Raw genomic sequence first — 15,623 nt, 5'->3', positions numbered from 1 at the left:
TATACATTTTTCTGGATCACCTTTTCCACAACCCTTAGGTGATAATGATTGATGATGAGGAAATGTACCGAATTATGTATGAGAATGTTCTGCACACAGTTAGAAACCCATGTAAATATTTTATGTTTAATCTAGAAAAGAAAAATCAGAAAGGAGGTTGAATAAGTGATGATAAGTGTACAGTTTATTTTTTTCCAGCAACAATTGCAAAGAATCTCAAAGCTATCTGAAAAGTCTGAGAACATGTGACCAATTTCCAGGAGGAATAAAGCCACGCCTCCTCAATCCCTGTATGGGGCAGAATAGTTGGCACTAGTAGGCTCAAAGTATTGCTGGGTTATTAAATAAATGTATTATTGGTAATAAAATAGTCTATGTTTCAGGATATCAGAAAATTGGATCTATAATTCCAAATGGTCTGCATAACTTTTATTTTGGCAATGGGGAAAAAATAAAGTGATATGATTTGTGTTTGCTATATCCACTTTCAAGTGTATGGACTTCAAGTTTCCTTAAAATCTAAATAAAAGTCCCTTCCATATTAACCAAAATTCCTTTGTTGTTGTTAAATTATTGTCTTTTCAATTAAATAACATAAATAAAGTCTCCAAAGAATAATGATACTTATTTTAGAATTGCCAGTATTGCAATGGGAATACACTCCATAATAAATTGTAAGTGAATTCAAAGAGGTTGAGGCAAGGTAATTTTTTGAAGGCAAGATGAAGGCGAGTGCATAAGATATTTTGAAACAAGAATACTTGGCTAGAAGGATCAATATCAAGGGTTGAATCAGGTCACAATTAAACAGCTGTGGGACAGACATCGTTACAGAAGTATTTTCTTGTAAGGTCGCAGTGGTCTTTGTGCACGATTGTAATTTTGAAAGTCTTTTTATGAAGACTATTTTTAGGAATTCAGGTATAAGATACTCTCTTTCATAAGCCCCTAGTCACCTTTATTTATTTGGGGGGCCAGGGCTTGACAGAAGTGTCTCCATTTTGATTCTGACAACTGTCACAATTTTAAGTTCAAGTGTATTGTCCAAAGCCACAGACAACACAAACCCAGGTGTTTAATTTCACTAATTTTTCAATAAAGTTGACCACTTATTTTCAAATGCATTTGTTTGGACTTCCAGGATAGCAAATTTTTTGCTTTCTTCCTGTCCACTGATTGTTCCACCAGCGGTCTTTGTGTGCCTTTTGTTTTTTTCCCATAACTCTTAACCTTGAGTTGTCCCAGTGCTTAGCCCTTGTCTTCTCTGTCTGTTCCACTCCATTGGTGATCTCATATCCTCACCCCTTTTAATTTACTGTCTTTATGCCCATAGTTAGCAATGTTCTAGCTCCAATCCTGACCACTCCTGTATTCCAGATGAATATCCTACTCCATACTGTATGTCTCCATTTAAATAACTGGAATCATTGAAAAAGTATTTCCTGAATTTCTCTGCCCAATTAATCCTCCCATAGCTTTCCCTTGCAGTCAATAGAAATTTTGTTCTTGGAATTGCTTAGGCCTAGAACCTTGGATCACCCTTGATCCTTCTCTGCTTCATAACACTGCTCATTCCATCAACCCTTCTTGAGTCTACTCTCAAACATATTAGAAAATTGATTAGATATCAATAGTATGAATTTTCAAATAGAAGAATTGCTTATAAAATGTGGAGTAGAAAGTAACACTTGGGCCAAAGATAATTTTGAGGATGTTGAAAGTCTACTATGTCATCATTCACATTTGAGCACAATTTCTGTTTTCAGGAAAGGCCTATGCTCCAGAATTCTACTATGATACCTATAATCCTGTGTGGCAGAACAGACACCGTGTTTATTCCTACAGTCTGCAGTGGACACAAATGAACCCCGATGCAGTGGACCGCATTGTTGCATACCGGTTGGGTATTCGGCAGGTGAGAAATTTAACTGGTGTCTTTCTTTTTTTTATTATCTCCTGTATAGACTTTGTTATTATATCTTTTCTAACCATGTCACATGAATTATAAAATATAATTTCTGTAATTATAATTATTATGTATAATATATATTATATCAAAGGTAATATGACTTTATACAACCTACTCTGAAGTACTTATAAATTTTTGAAATTAATGTATGCTTTTTCCACCATGGTGGAAAACATATTAAAGTTATATCCTTTGAGTGCTTTGAAGTTCTTCATCACTAGACATGCTTGAGAAATTATATGAAAGGAGCTGGTTTAGGGTTTTCTCACACTTCCCTAAACTCTGTAACCATTTGCCTTGCTTCCTATGAAGCTACAAGACTTCCATATTATTACTTGATGGGCTCAAGGTTTATACGGAATGTTTTAAATATATAACTACTTTAGTAAAATGAGAAGAAACAATAAAGTATGATGATTTCTTAAGTTTGCTAAGATTATGGGTTACATGGAAAAATTTTTCTTTTCCAAATTAGCCACTATTAAAGTCACTTATCATTTGTGGTATAATGATATTTTGAAATTTAAAAATAGGTCTTTACATTGCTTGTTGCTAGACAGTGTGCTATCTGGGTGACTATTTCAGGATAACAAAAAAGTTTTGAAGATTTATCTGATTATTCCAACATCTATTAGTTTTCTTCCACAATTTCACATGATGCAAATTTTCAGTGTGTGTTCCATTTCTTAGTTAAATCACAGAGTACATTTTTAGTTAGACCATTAGAAAGGACAAAATTTTCTTGGGGAAAAAGCAATCAACGTGTTTTATCTTAAAACCATCCTTTCTCTATCTTCCTCACAAAATTTTAATAAAGAACCTTTTGAGATATATCAGTCAAATTAAGACACATTATAAAGCAAATAGTCTCATCTGGCCAACTTAATAATCTCAAAAACATAAAATAGATTTTCCTAGTGAAAACATCATCTGGCACTTGATAATTACTGCTTTTTTGTCTAAGTGTTCATAGGTCTCTGATCCAGCAGATCACAGTGGACCTTTTGGAATTTTTCTCTCATTGCCTATCCATCACTTACATTGGTCCTTGGGTACAATAGTAAATCCCAGATCCACATCAAAATAGTTTGTTCTACTTGTTCTTATTTGATGAATTTCCTTGATAAGGAAGATAAAAAAATAACAATAAAATCAGACTAGCAGTTCTTTTCCCTCAGGTGATAGCATTATCTCTTTTCTCTTCTCAACACAGTTAGTATTGTAAAATCTTTTTTATTTGGAGCATCTTAGAGTATTCTTGACTTCATACCTCACACTGTTTTTTAAAATGCTTAATACATTGTTTGGTCATTCGTGCTCATATTTTATCACACATCGTTTTTTAAATTTACCTATAGACCTAAAATCATAGGTTTATAAGGTGATACCCATCTGGCAATTGGAGTTGTTTTTGTAATGTTCTGCAACAAGCAATATCTTTCACTATTTTCTGCTATAGTCTATTTTGAATGGTAGAGTCAGAATTTTTTATTCAGTTTTACATGTTCTTCCTCAGTTATTGTCTTTAGGTAACTTGTCATTAAAATCTAAAGAGGTACCTATTTAAAATATATGGAACATACCCAACTCTGCTCATCATTCTCATCATTTCCTTTTCCCTTATCTCTCCCCAGTGCTTTCCTTCCTTCCTTCCTCCCTCCCTCCCTCCCTCCCTCTCTTTCTTTCTTTGTTTTAATTCTGAGACAGGGTTTCACTAGGTTGCTTGGGATCCTACTAATATGCTGAGGCTGGCCTGGAACCTTCCTGTCTCAGCCTCCTGTGTGGTTAGGATTATGGCATGTGCCACCGAGCCCAGATTATCATTTTCTCTCTTTAAAATGCTTGAAATCTTTGTTTTCACCAAATGTCTCTGTGGTGCATACAATGCAGAATTGTTCTCTATCAGTCAAAGTTGGCAGAAAAGTAGTTACCAATGAAGTGTCTCCACCAACAAATTATAAGATAGATTTTGGTAGAGTTGAATTCTTCCCAAGAGGGAGACAATTAATTAAGTCCCTTCTTTATTGTCCATAGTTTTTACCCAGTTATTAGCAAACTGTCTTCTTTAAGGGGGGTTGAAGGTTAGAATTTTTGGGGAGAGGGAGATGGAGGTTAAGATTGCTATGCTATTTTCTAACAATTCTCTCTTAAAATTTTTCATTTCTGTCATGAATAGCTCAAAATTCCTGCGTTTACTTCTTTGAGCATAAAATTAATTTATAACTCTGATATTCAAGGATACATATTTCCCAGTCAGTATGTTGTTATTTTTAAACAAGTCAATTATTGTTCTCCTATTCTGCTTCTTTGTTATACATTATGTATGTATGATATGTGCATATAAAACCCTTTTCTATATTCTATTAAAATAATGAATTCCAAACCTACCTGACTTACGAAGTCTAGACATTGTACCCTCATCATTACTTAGCTATATAACCATGAGAATGGTTCTACACATATGTAAACCTGAGTTCCTATCCTGTAAACTGAAGATCATGATACCCATCTAGCAATTGGAGTTGTTTTTGTAATGTTCTGCAAATGTGAACAATAAGGTGATGTTTGTAGATATCATGTAAGAAGAAAAACAGCATGAATATACACTTCTCTTTCTACTACCTCAGTCCTCACATCAGAAATTATTACATGCAAAATGGCCTCATTAAACAACATTTCTTTTGAATTTTCACTTACATATAAAATTTTAGAGTGATAGGGCAAATGCATTTCATATATAAATGTATATGATCCTTTTTTTAAAAAGTTCCCTGCTTCATACAAGAAGCAGAGGTATTACTCTGAATAAGTTCATTTTTCTGTATCATCTTAAAAATTTTAGATTCCTAATATTCCATTTATGTACATTTAGTATCAAGGGCATGTGTCTTAGGATACAAGATAGCAGCATTTAAAAATCATTCTTAAATTATGTTCTGATTATCACTTTAATGGAGATTTTGTCTTATATACATATGGCCTTTTTTTATTCCCCAAGCTATCATAGAATCTTGAATCAATGAACCTTTTAACATAGTCAACATAACTTGAAACGTTATCCATAAACATGTTAAGAAAGTGGCCAAAGCAACATAAGTTTTTCCTTTTTTCAAACATTGATTTTCCTCCAATAACTAGTGTTTATGTGTTTGGCTATCAGATCAAGGAATTATTAACTTATGTTACATATTTTATGATTTTTTTTCTTTTTTACAGTGCCTGGGCCTCACTTATACTAGGCAAGCACTCTACCACAAATCCACACCCCACACTAATTTTATGATTTTAAAGTTATATTATTTTAGGCCATTTACCTATATTAAGCCTATTGATCTAAATAATTTTTCCATCCATTAAATAACTATACTAACTAGCAAAAAATCTCTTCCCTTTTAATATCAAACATGTTCTTAATTACACAATATATTTGTATATTAGTAGAAATCTAAAAATAGTTTGATCCTTTAAGACAAATGGAAAATTCATTTCTAACGATCCTGTTTTTTTTTTAATCTATAAACCTTTATATCCTCATTACCTATTCTTAAATATAATATGATTTTAGAATTATTGTGGTGTTGTTAAATCCATGGCTGGATGAAGCTGGTAAGTTGAAACAAGCATTCTTTTCAGTTTCCTATTAATATTAGCTAACTATTTTTGTTGAACTATATGGCCTATTATTAAATGTAATGAGGAACATTGTCTCAGACTTTAAGTAGGCTTATTCATTTTATTAAGAATAATTTCAGTGTATCTAGGAAAAGGCATTGAAATTCTAGAATTATTGCTGTAAAAGACTTAAGAATAACAAATATATCACAAGAAGCCAAAATTTAATTTGTAGAAAAAAGTTTCCCCAAAATATGAATGTTCTTAGATTATATTTTTTAGGTTCAGCCAAGCAATTGTTTAATCTCCTTAGACAGCTACTAGCCTCCAATTATTTGCTTCATTTGTTGCTTAAGAGGAAAGAGAAAAAGGTTATTTGAATGTCTGCTTTCTTTGGTATCTAAGGAATTAAGAACAAAGCAAAGCTCTTCCTGAATTATCCAAATATACTGAATAACATAAACATCATTTTGATTCATTTAAAACACACTCAATTATAGTTTCTGCTACAAAAAAAATTTAGAGTTTTATGCAGTTTCCTTTTTTATTGTGACATAGAGGGGCACAATGACTCTGACTTTTTGACTGTCATCATTGGAAAGAAGATTATTTTATTGACTACCTTAACAGCCCCTGTTCTGAATTTGTAAGTGATGATATATTAAAATCCTTGCAGTTAACATACTCATTTGCTTACCCATTCAGACAATAAAACTTTGGGTAAATTAATCATATGATAACTGTCTGAAATTAAAAAATGAAGTACTGTCCTAATTAAAATAAATAAGTTCTGCAATAGAAACACATAAAAAGTGCCATAGAAATAGATGTAGGAGCAGTTAGTGCAACCTGATAGTGGACTAAGAAACATGAGTGCCAAGATAGAAACAGTTGGCTTTAAAGTTTTTTTTTTTTTTTAAGTTTTCCTTTTAGACACTAACTATGAATAACCACTATCAATAACTCCTCAAAAATATGCATTTTGGCATAATTATTAGATGAATTAATTATAAAGTCATATTGTTCTACATCCACATGTAATCACTGAACTGTTCCTAATCTTTCCTACCAGTTAAAACATTTAAAAGTTATTTTAGTAAATTATTCATTTCCTACTTTTTTGTTAAAGGATTATTACTATAATAGATTTTGGTTATTTTTGTTAAAATTATTGTACATAATTGACAGTAAGCTTGATACTTGCAATAATCATTATTCCTAAGTACCTAGTTGAATACAATAACTGAAAAAGAGGGAGATTTTGAAGAGAATGTGCAATATTAGTTGATTCTGAGGAATTAATTTTTTATACTTTTGCAAATAATATGACATGTACTCTGTGATGCAGTCTTCAGATGCTAAAGGAGAATGGTAGGATAAGATAGAAGAGGAATTGTAATAATGTATGTGCTTGACTTAACCAGTTGAGCAGATTATTCACAGAGACATTTGGAAACATTTGACATTAGTTATTTGATGTCATTTCAGGGAAATCCGTGGAAATCTGATAAACAATCTAGATTCTTTGCATAGTTTTAAATCTTGAATAAAATAACATCTTTTAAAATCTTATAATCTTAAGTAGAGTGTATTGAATGATATTATAATAGACAACACAGTTGGGCAGCCTTTTGAGGTAACTGTGATTTAGGTTGGAACAGTGAAAGAGGAGAAGAAAGAAATATTAGTTGAGAAGAGATTGAACTGAGAGGAATTTGAATATTAATTTAATTTTGAGGAAAAATTTGTAAAGGGACATAACCTTGTATTCTCTGACATTCATTTCAACTTCTTTAATGAATTTTCTGGAAAGCATCAAATATGGAAATAAGAGAGGGATCCAGCAATACAGAGAATTGTAGGAAAAACATTGTTTAAATGGGGTCTTTAGCTCTGGAATAGAAATAAGCCCTAAGCCAGTTGTTTAGTGAAATTATTGCCAAATAAAAAACACTATATCCATCTGCTTCTTTCCTGTAAAAATAACTTAATAATTTATGTATTAGTAAGAAAAATTATGTATAGTCATTTGGAAATAGCTGGGTAAGGTATGGACCTTTGACTGATACAGATAGCTATGTAAAAAGGGTGCCTTATTTTAAAATAACCATTTCTAAGAATATTCCACATTCTTTCTGAGGAGTTTTCTCAGTCTTCAGTCCTTTGTTAATATTTTATTCTTTTTAGTAATGTTGCCTGGGCAAAATAATTAGAATTTTCCTTTTTATTGACCCTGCACAGGGTGGAAAGTGAACAACCTTATTAAGGAGATTTTGGAGTTGAAGAGTATTGAATTATTGACAGAAATAAGATACTGTAAGCATGTTCATATTTTCAAACTTAGACTTGTTAAGTTAGAATGATAGGGGGGATATAAAACAAATAAAGGTACACTAGGCGGGAACATACTATTAGAATTATGAACGCTTCCCCTTGAATGTGTAAGTTTTTAGGTCAAAAGCACTAGACTCCATAGCTGAAGTTGGCAGAAATGTGGAAACATAAACTTACTACCCAAATACTGTAATAGAAGAATTTCCATAAAAGAGAGAGAAGGAAAAAACTAAGTAGAAAAAGATGACATTTAAAAGGAAAATTATGAAAGAGTCTATGATTTCCTGTGTGTGTGAAAAGGGTCAGATTTGTACTTTCAAACAAAATTGTAAAGGATTAGAAAATCATGAATATTTAAATTACCAGATATAAACAAATCAGTTTTAGGTTTTTTTTCATTGAAATTAATAAATTTATTTAATGTTAAGAGGAAGATAGGAAAAAAGGATCTTGTGTGGGTTTAATATTATTCTGAAATCAGCTGATTCCAACCTAATTAAATTGATCTGTTATCCTGGCTGTCTACTTGAATCAATATTTTATTAAAGAACTAAAGAAAAACTGATATAAATAGATGAAAGTTTCTAAGTTTCTGTACTTTTTTGTTTACGTAAAAACAATAAATGCAGAATAATTATGAATTCCAATACTTTGATTCATGTAAAAGAAACTCTCCAGTAGACCAATAGAAGTTCAGTGTCTTAAATCACTAGGGGTAGAAAATTCATTGGATAACAGTCATTCATCCAACTACTGTGAGAAAAAATAAAATTATCAGAAACTTAAATGGAGTATGTATTCAGATTAACAGTTGCTTTTTTTTTTTTCTTTTAGACCTCAACACCATGTAAGTCAGTTGTTTGAATAGACATTTATAGATGGATTTATAGTCTAGATGTTCATTTTATTTACTGCACCTATTCACAAATTGAATACATTATTTTCTTTGTGTTGTAGCATTGCCTCTCATACTTCAGTGTTCATCAGAATTATTGAAAAGGTTTGTTAAACCAGTTGCTGATTTAGTGGATCTGGAGTCAGACCTTAGGTTTCGCACTGTCATTTCTAACAGTATCCCTCAGGATGCTGATATCAGGGGTCTGGGTTTATATTTTGAGAACCACTATTTCATTTAGTCATACTGCTATGAAAAGACTGTTTCATTTTTTTACCTTTTTCATATACTGACACTCTTGTATGATCTCAATATGAAAAACAGTACCATAACATACTGTTTTAAGCACAGCATTTGGCATATGGTTCTCAAAAACCATTAGTGGAATAATGAATTTGAAATTTGTATGGTAAGTGGGTAACTATTGATTTCTCACCAGAGAGATGCATTTCCCTGTTATGCTTGAAATGATACATTTGGAACAACATTGATTATTAAAATTAAGTTTTTGGGTTCACCTGATAGTCTGAGAACTATTATAAATGAAAGTATTTTCTTTACTGTAGTCAAGGTGTAGTTCTTTAGTCTTATATCTGTGTGCATCTCTATAGATTATTTAAAAGAGATCTCAGTGAACTATAAAAGTTCCTAATTTGTGACATATGTAAAGTAAAATTTGTGTTTTGTAGTGTCTTGATGATTAATCCAATGCTTTAGTAAATTGCATTACTAAGAAGTATGACGATCAAACTATTATACCCCTGAGTACCCTTCTCTTACATTTCACAACTAATGAGTGACGGCTATCTGATTCATCCTGAATTGATCATCATTTGCAATTGCCTTTTTCAATTTTTACTTATAAATTATTATTAGTTCAGCTGTATCATTTTAGGTGTATTTATTTAAGTTTCTTAAATTATTTTAGATGTGAAATCATCAATATTTTCACATTATTTTATATCAAAATCTGTTTTTCAACAATTAAAATACTTAACTAAAATGGCTAAAACAATATTTGCTTTTGAATAAGAAATGTTGAACATGACATATTCCAGTAACATTGGATAATAAATACTGCTTTACAATTGCTCAATAATGAATTGCTTGTTTTCCAAGCACCTGTTTTCTAATTTACAAAGTTTAAACATGAAATGCAAAAAGATCAGAGTACTTGAGTTGCTTTAGTATACCTCAATTTTGGGAAATAATTTCTTCAAAGATGGGAAAAATAATTTGGATAGAAATTTGAAGACAATTGTTTGAATGTCATAGGCATTACTTCTTTTAATAGCTGTGCTTAAATTATATATTTATCTATTGATCTATATATTATCCAGCTTGATACTAGTATAGGTGATTCACATGTGTCACTTTTTAGTTCTTAAAACAGCACAATAACTTCTATTATATCTTTCTTACATATTAAGAGTTCAAACAAATAAGTAACTTACCTATAGGTCAAAGAGTTAAGGAAAAGATAAAGCTGGAATTTGAACCCAAGACCTCTTATTTGGACTCTAACAAAGGTAATTCAGCTGACTGCCACCTAAGCCTTGCCCTTTTCTATATCTTTCTTCTTCTTCTTGAAATGGCAGAATTTATCATTTTGTTTTTCAATTTCTTATATAGCTGTTGCCTTTTGATATTTCATACAGTTTTATGGTATCAATTTTAGTTGCTATTCGAATTTTTAACTTATATACTCCTGTATTTATGAATATATTTCTACGTAGATGAATATCATATTTAATTTTAAAAATATTTTCTACATGGGGGAAATATATATGCTTTTCCACTCACCATGTATATATTTTGTATAATGTTTTGTGCTTCTGGATGCATTTCCCCTATTCATTATTTTATAAATCATTTAATTATAGTACAATATTAACATCTCCATTTCTTCTTTTTCCTACAGTGGGAGTGGGTGTATGAGAGAGTAGTTTTTATTCTGATAAGGTTTAAAACATATGAGGAGATATATATCCAAGCAATCAACAAGAATCTAATATGCTAAGTATTACCATAGGTGTTTGAGAAATTGGTCAAGAATCTAATATAATTTTGGGAAGTGAGGAATGCTAACAGAAAATGTGCTAGCCAACTACCATTTGAGGGCTGCATGGAAGTTATCCAGATTGAGAGACATGGATGGACTTAACATGCTTTGAACCCAAGCCATTGTTATTATCCTACCACTGGAATATCCCTAAAAGACTCACGTGTTGAAAATACTTATTCCCAACTGGTAGCACTATTGGGAGGTAGTGGAATTTTAGGAGGTGGTGCCTAATTGGAGGAAATAGGTCACTGGTCACTGGGAGAGTGAAGTGACAAAGACGCTTGTCCTTAAAGGGTATATCTTCTCCCTGAAACACTCTAGAAAGCTCATTCCCCCCCCTCCCCACTTCCTTACTACCATGAGGTAAACAGCCTTGTTCCACTATGTGCTCCCCTCCATTATATTCTCCCTTGTTATGGGCCTGAAAGTAATGGAGCTAGCCAACCATGGACTGAAAATTCCTTTTGTTGTTATTTTTAGGCATACATGACAGTAGTGTGTATTTTGACATATTATACATACATGGGGTGCAACCCATTACAACTTTGATTCCATTCTTGTGGTTGAATAGATGTGGAATTACACTGGTTGTATATTCATATATGAGCATAGGAAATTTATGTCTGATTCATTCTGTCTTTCCTATCCCCCCGCCTTCATGCCCTCTTGTCTAATCCAGTGAATTTCTATACTTACCCTCCCTACCATCCTTGTTATAGGTTAGCATCCACATATCAGAGCAAACAATTGGCTTTTGGATTTGGGGGACTAGTTTATTTCACTTAGCATGATATTCTCCACTTCTGTCCATTTAGTGGCAAATGCCATAATTTCATTATTCTTTATGGCTGAGTAATATCAATGGACTGAAAATTCTGAAGTCATGAACCACATAAGTCTTTCCTACCTTTAGTTATTTTTATGTTAGACATTGTATTGCAGCAATGGAAAGCTGATTAACACAGTAATTTCAGAAATCTGAAAATTAAAATATATTTGAATCATAGTTCAGGAGAGAAGGTGAAAAACTAACTTGGAAATATGGTGGGACAAATATCATGAAGGGTCATGTGAAATGTTGCAGAGAATTTCAACTTGAGATGTGGGGAGATATTAAAAGAGTCAAAGCAGTGGAGTCAAATAGCCACTATTGTGATATAAAATTAATAGAGGACAAGCATAGAGTAAAAACTGTTGCTTTATTTGAAATGAAATATAAAGATTGATATCAGTGATGCTGCATTGGGTATTGTAGAGAAATATCTCTGGCAGAATCTTTAGGATTTAATGATCAAATGGTGGTTGAGGGAAGGATAGAGTAAGATCACAGGAATGGAGGCAATGTTAACATTTATATGATTACTGTCTTAACAAAATATTATGTTAAAACATATCAATATTTATTGTCTAATATATTAAGAACATATTCTTCAATATGATTATTTATATTAAATATGAAAATATGGCCTGTTGCAGTGGTGCACACTTGTAATCCCTCTGACTTGGTAGGCTGAGGCAGGTGGATTGTAAGTTCAAGGACAGTATCAGTAACTTAGTGAGGTGCTGTCTCAATATAAACACATTTAAAAGAGATAACTGGGGATGTAGCTGAATCTATCCCCAAAACTAAATCTATCCCTAAAATTAAAAAAAAAAAAAGAAAATGAACTAAAAAAGAAAATGAACCTGCTGAGTTGTATGTATATTTTAAGGACTATTGCTAAGGATATGTGAAATAGTAAAATTTAAAAACAAAAACAAAATCTTAAGAAAGCATCATGTTATAATATAAAAGAAACATACTAATGTATCTGTGTATTTCTTTTATTTTATATTCTAAAGATCATAAACTTGCTGGGCATGTTGGTGCATGAATGTAATCCCAGCAGCTTGGAAAGCTGAGGCAGGAGGATCCTGAGTTCATAGCCAGCCCCAGCAATTTAGTGAGGCCCTAAGCAACTTAGCAAGACCCTGTCTCAAAATAAAATAGAAAAAGGCTGGGGATTTAGCTCAGTGTTTAGGTGCTCCTGGGTTCAGTCTCCAGTAAAAATAAATAAGCATTATAAGCTGAAATTTTTCCTTCAGAAATTTATGTTGTAGCAAAATGACACAATAAAAGTCCTTAGATAATTTTCATATATTTCTTATAAGCAGCTTCTCTACTTATGGAAACTAATTTGAATATGCATGTATTTAGGATAAAAGGTACTGCAATTATAGTTCTTAAATTTAAAAAAAATGGAAAAAAAAATTTAAATGAATCATTTGAATTTAAAAGTAATCTTTAAAATTTTCCCTTACATTATCTCCTCTAGAATTTTTATATTATCTTTTCCTCAGTTGAGGAGTTCTCTTAGGTCAAGAGTCTGTGTGTATTGATACAATTCGATTTTTACAACTCATACCAGCTCCTACATCATCCTTTCAAAGAGTCATGTACACTCGGCTCACAGTTCCTTGACTAAAGAAAGACACACAACCTGACCAGAGTTCAAACAAAGTAAAGTGGTGTCCTCTGTGTTCCTGAAAGGAAAGAGGGAACCCAATATTGTGAAGAGCTCACATTATTCCCAAAGACCTTTCTTTCTGGTTAACAGTATTTGATTGAATATATTAATACCATTTGATTTTCTACTGAAAATATAATTTCAGTAAGATCTACTTCTTCAGTTTACTTCTAAAATATTTTAAAAAAAGAAAATCAAATATTTTATTATGAAGTTGTACTATTTATTTTAAATAACAAAAGAACTGAAAGGAAATTATTGTCTTGAGAGTGACTAAGTTAATAAATAAATTATTAAATAAATACTGTTGTCTACATATGTTTTATGTTAAAGAACAATAAAATATAACACATGCTCATATAAATAATTCACCAAAAGTATGCTCTTTGGTTCTTCTTTTTGTAATTACATGTAGCATACCATTAGATGTATGTGGAATAAGAATGAAGTCTGATGGGGAGATGTCCATGATCTCATGGAGCATATATTCTGGCATGGAGCAGACAAAAGAATTAATAGGATAATTACAGAAAGTTATTTCTTTTCTCCCAGTACCCAGGCATGAGCCCAGGGCCATGTACATGCAGTGCAAGTGCTCTACCACTGAGCTACATGCCCAGCTCCTCAGGAAGTTATTAGTGCTATGTAACAAAAAGAGCTGAGACAGAGGGAAAATGGCTATCATTAAAATTCGTTCTGTATCTAGAATAAAAGTTTGAAAAGGTAGCAAAAGCCTCATCTTTATTTTTCTATATTTTCATCATTTTGACACAATTTTCAAACCATATTGATGGGAAGTAGACTTATATTATAGCCCATTCTGGGGGAAAGAATGGATCTAATTATGGATAATTGAGAACATTAGCTAAAATGAAACCATAATAACTTCTCCCACACTTATCACATTTTACCCTTAAAAATCATATGAGGTAAAGTAAATGACAGAAATTCAGTGACTACATTTATGAGCCTGAATTATGTTCAGGAATAAGAAAAAAATCTCACTTGGAATACAGTTTAAACCTATATGCTACTATATGTAATATATTGAGGACATGATGTCCCGTGGGTGTGCAAAAATGTATTGACAATTCACAAGTCATATCACTTGCATAAGAACAAACCATTAATCAGTAAGAATTTATGAGATTTTTGGAGGCATCACTGTGGAGGGGAGAAGTCTTGCCTTAATAAGAATTGAGGCTCTTAAATAATTCAGTTATAACTGTATTACTTTGAGTTTTTAAATAATTAGTTTGAGTTTTTTGTAAAGTAATCAAAATTCTTAAGTACCATGATCCAAAATAGTTCCAAAAAGATGCACAGAGGTTAGAGTGCCACAATGTTGAGGGAGATGTAACAAAAGAACATTTTAAAGGGCAGATTGTCTAAGTCAGCTGTATAATACTAAAACTCAACAACTAGAACCTTAGCTCTCTCTCCCCTTTGATAATACTGCTGTAGCACTGCTGATGCCCTTTTGAAAAAAAAATATTTAGTTTCTGAAATTAAAGATGAGGTTTTTATTGTTATGAATTTTTAACTTAAATTTTATAATAAGTGCCTGAAATTATAAAGGACCATTTTGGTTTTATGCTGATGTGATAGTTGTCTGACAATATCTGTGGCGTGGTTGCTTGTGGGCCCTTATTTCTGTGTGACATCATAGTGTCTGGAACTCCTCCTGCTGCCTTTAAATCAGGGCTCAATACTCTCCAGCTTGGACAAAAATGTGCCTCCCACAATCTACTCAGGAAATACTCAGGAAAAATTCTTGTGAAACTTTTCTCCTTTATTTAGAAAGCAACACTGTACACAAATAAAATGTTGCTGTGATACAGTTCATGATTTGGGGGTGGGAAATGTAGCCAGACAATGGAATAAAGAGTGACATTATAACCCTATGAAATAGTTATAATGTCACTTATAACTTATATCTCTGGGGACTGCCTCTCAGAGGAATTAGCATTTAAGTAGAGACACCAGTGATTCAAAGGAATGAGAGTCACAAATAACTGAGCTAGGAGAAGAGAACAACACACAAGAATGTCATAGGAAAATAAAAGCATGTGTAAATTATATTTATTTTAATATTTATGTCTGTAGGTACTATGGTTTCAAAAGTTCTTGGGAAAATTACAGTAGTCCTTACCAAGACAATGGGATTCTAAATTCAAAAACTTGGTATTAATCTCTTTGTTATAATAATAATAATAATAATAATAATAATAATAATAATAA

At 31.9% G+C, this 15,623-nt stretch overlaps 1 protein-coding gene across 1 annotated transcript in view; it reads left to right on the top strand.

Moving 5' to 3' along the window:
• Mdga2 (MAM domain containing glycosylphosphatidylinositol anchor 2) overlaps positions 1-15,623 on the top strand; it is a 759,648-nt gene that overhangs the window by 678,534 nt on the left and 65,491 nt on the right. The window contains exon 10 of the mRNA XM_027929596.2: positions 1,767-1,915. Coding sequence (XP_027785397.1) covers positions 1,767-1,915 — 149 coding nt within the window. The remainder of the gene's footprint in view (positions 1-1,766; positions 1,916-15,623) is intronic.

The sequence above is a fragment of the Marmota flaviventris genome, chromosome 2, assembly GCF_047511675.1.
Source record: "Marmota flaviventris isolate mMarFla1 chromosome 2, mMarFla1.hap1, whole genome shotgun sequence".
Taxonomy (NCBI): Eukaryota; Metazoa; Chordata; class Mammalia; order Rodentia; family Sciuridae; genus Marmota; species Marmota flaviventris.
The sequence above is the reverse complement of the archived record's forward strand: the minus strand, read 5'-3'. Positions and strand labels throughout refer to the sequence as shown.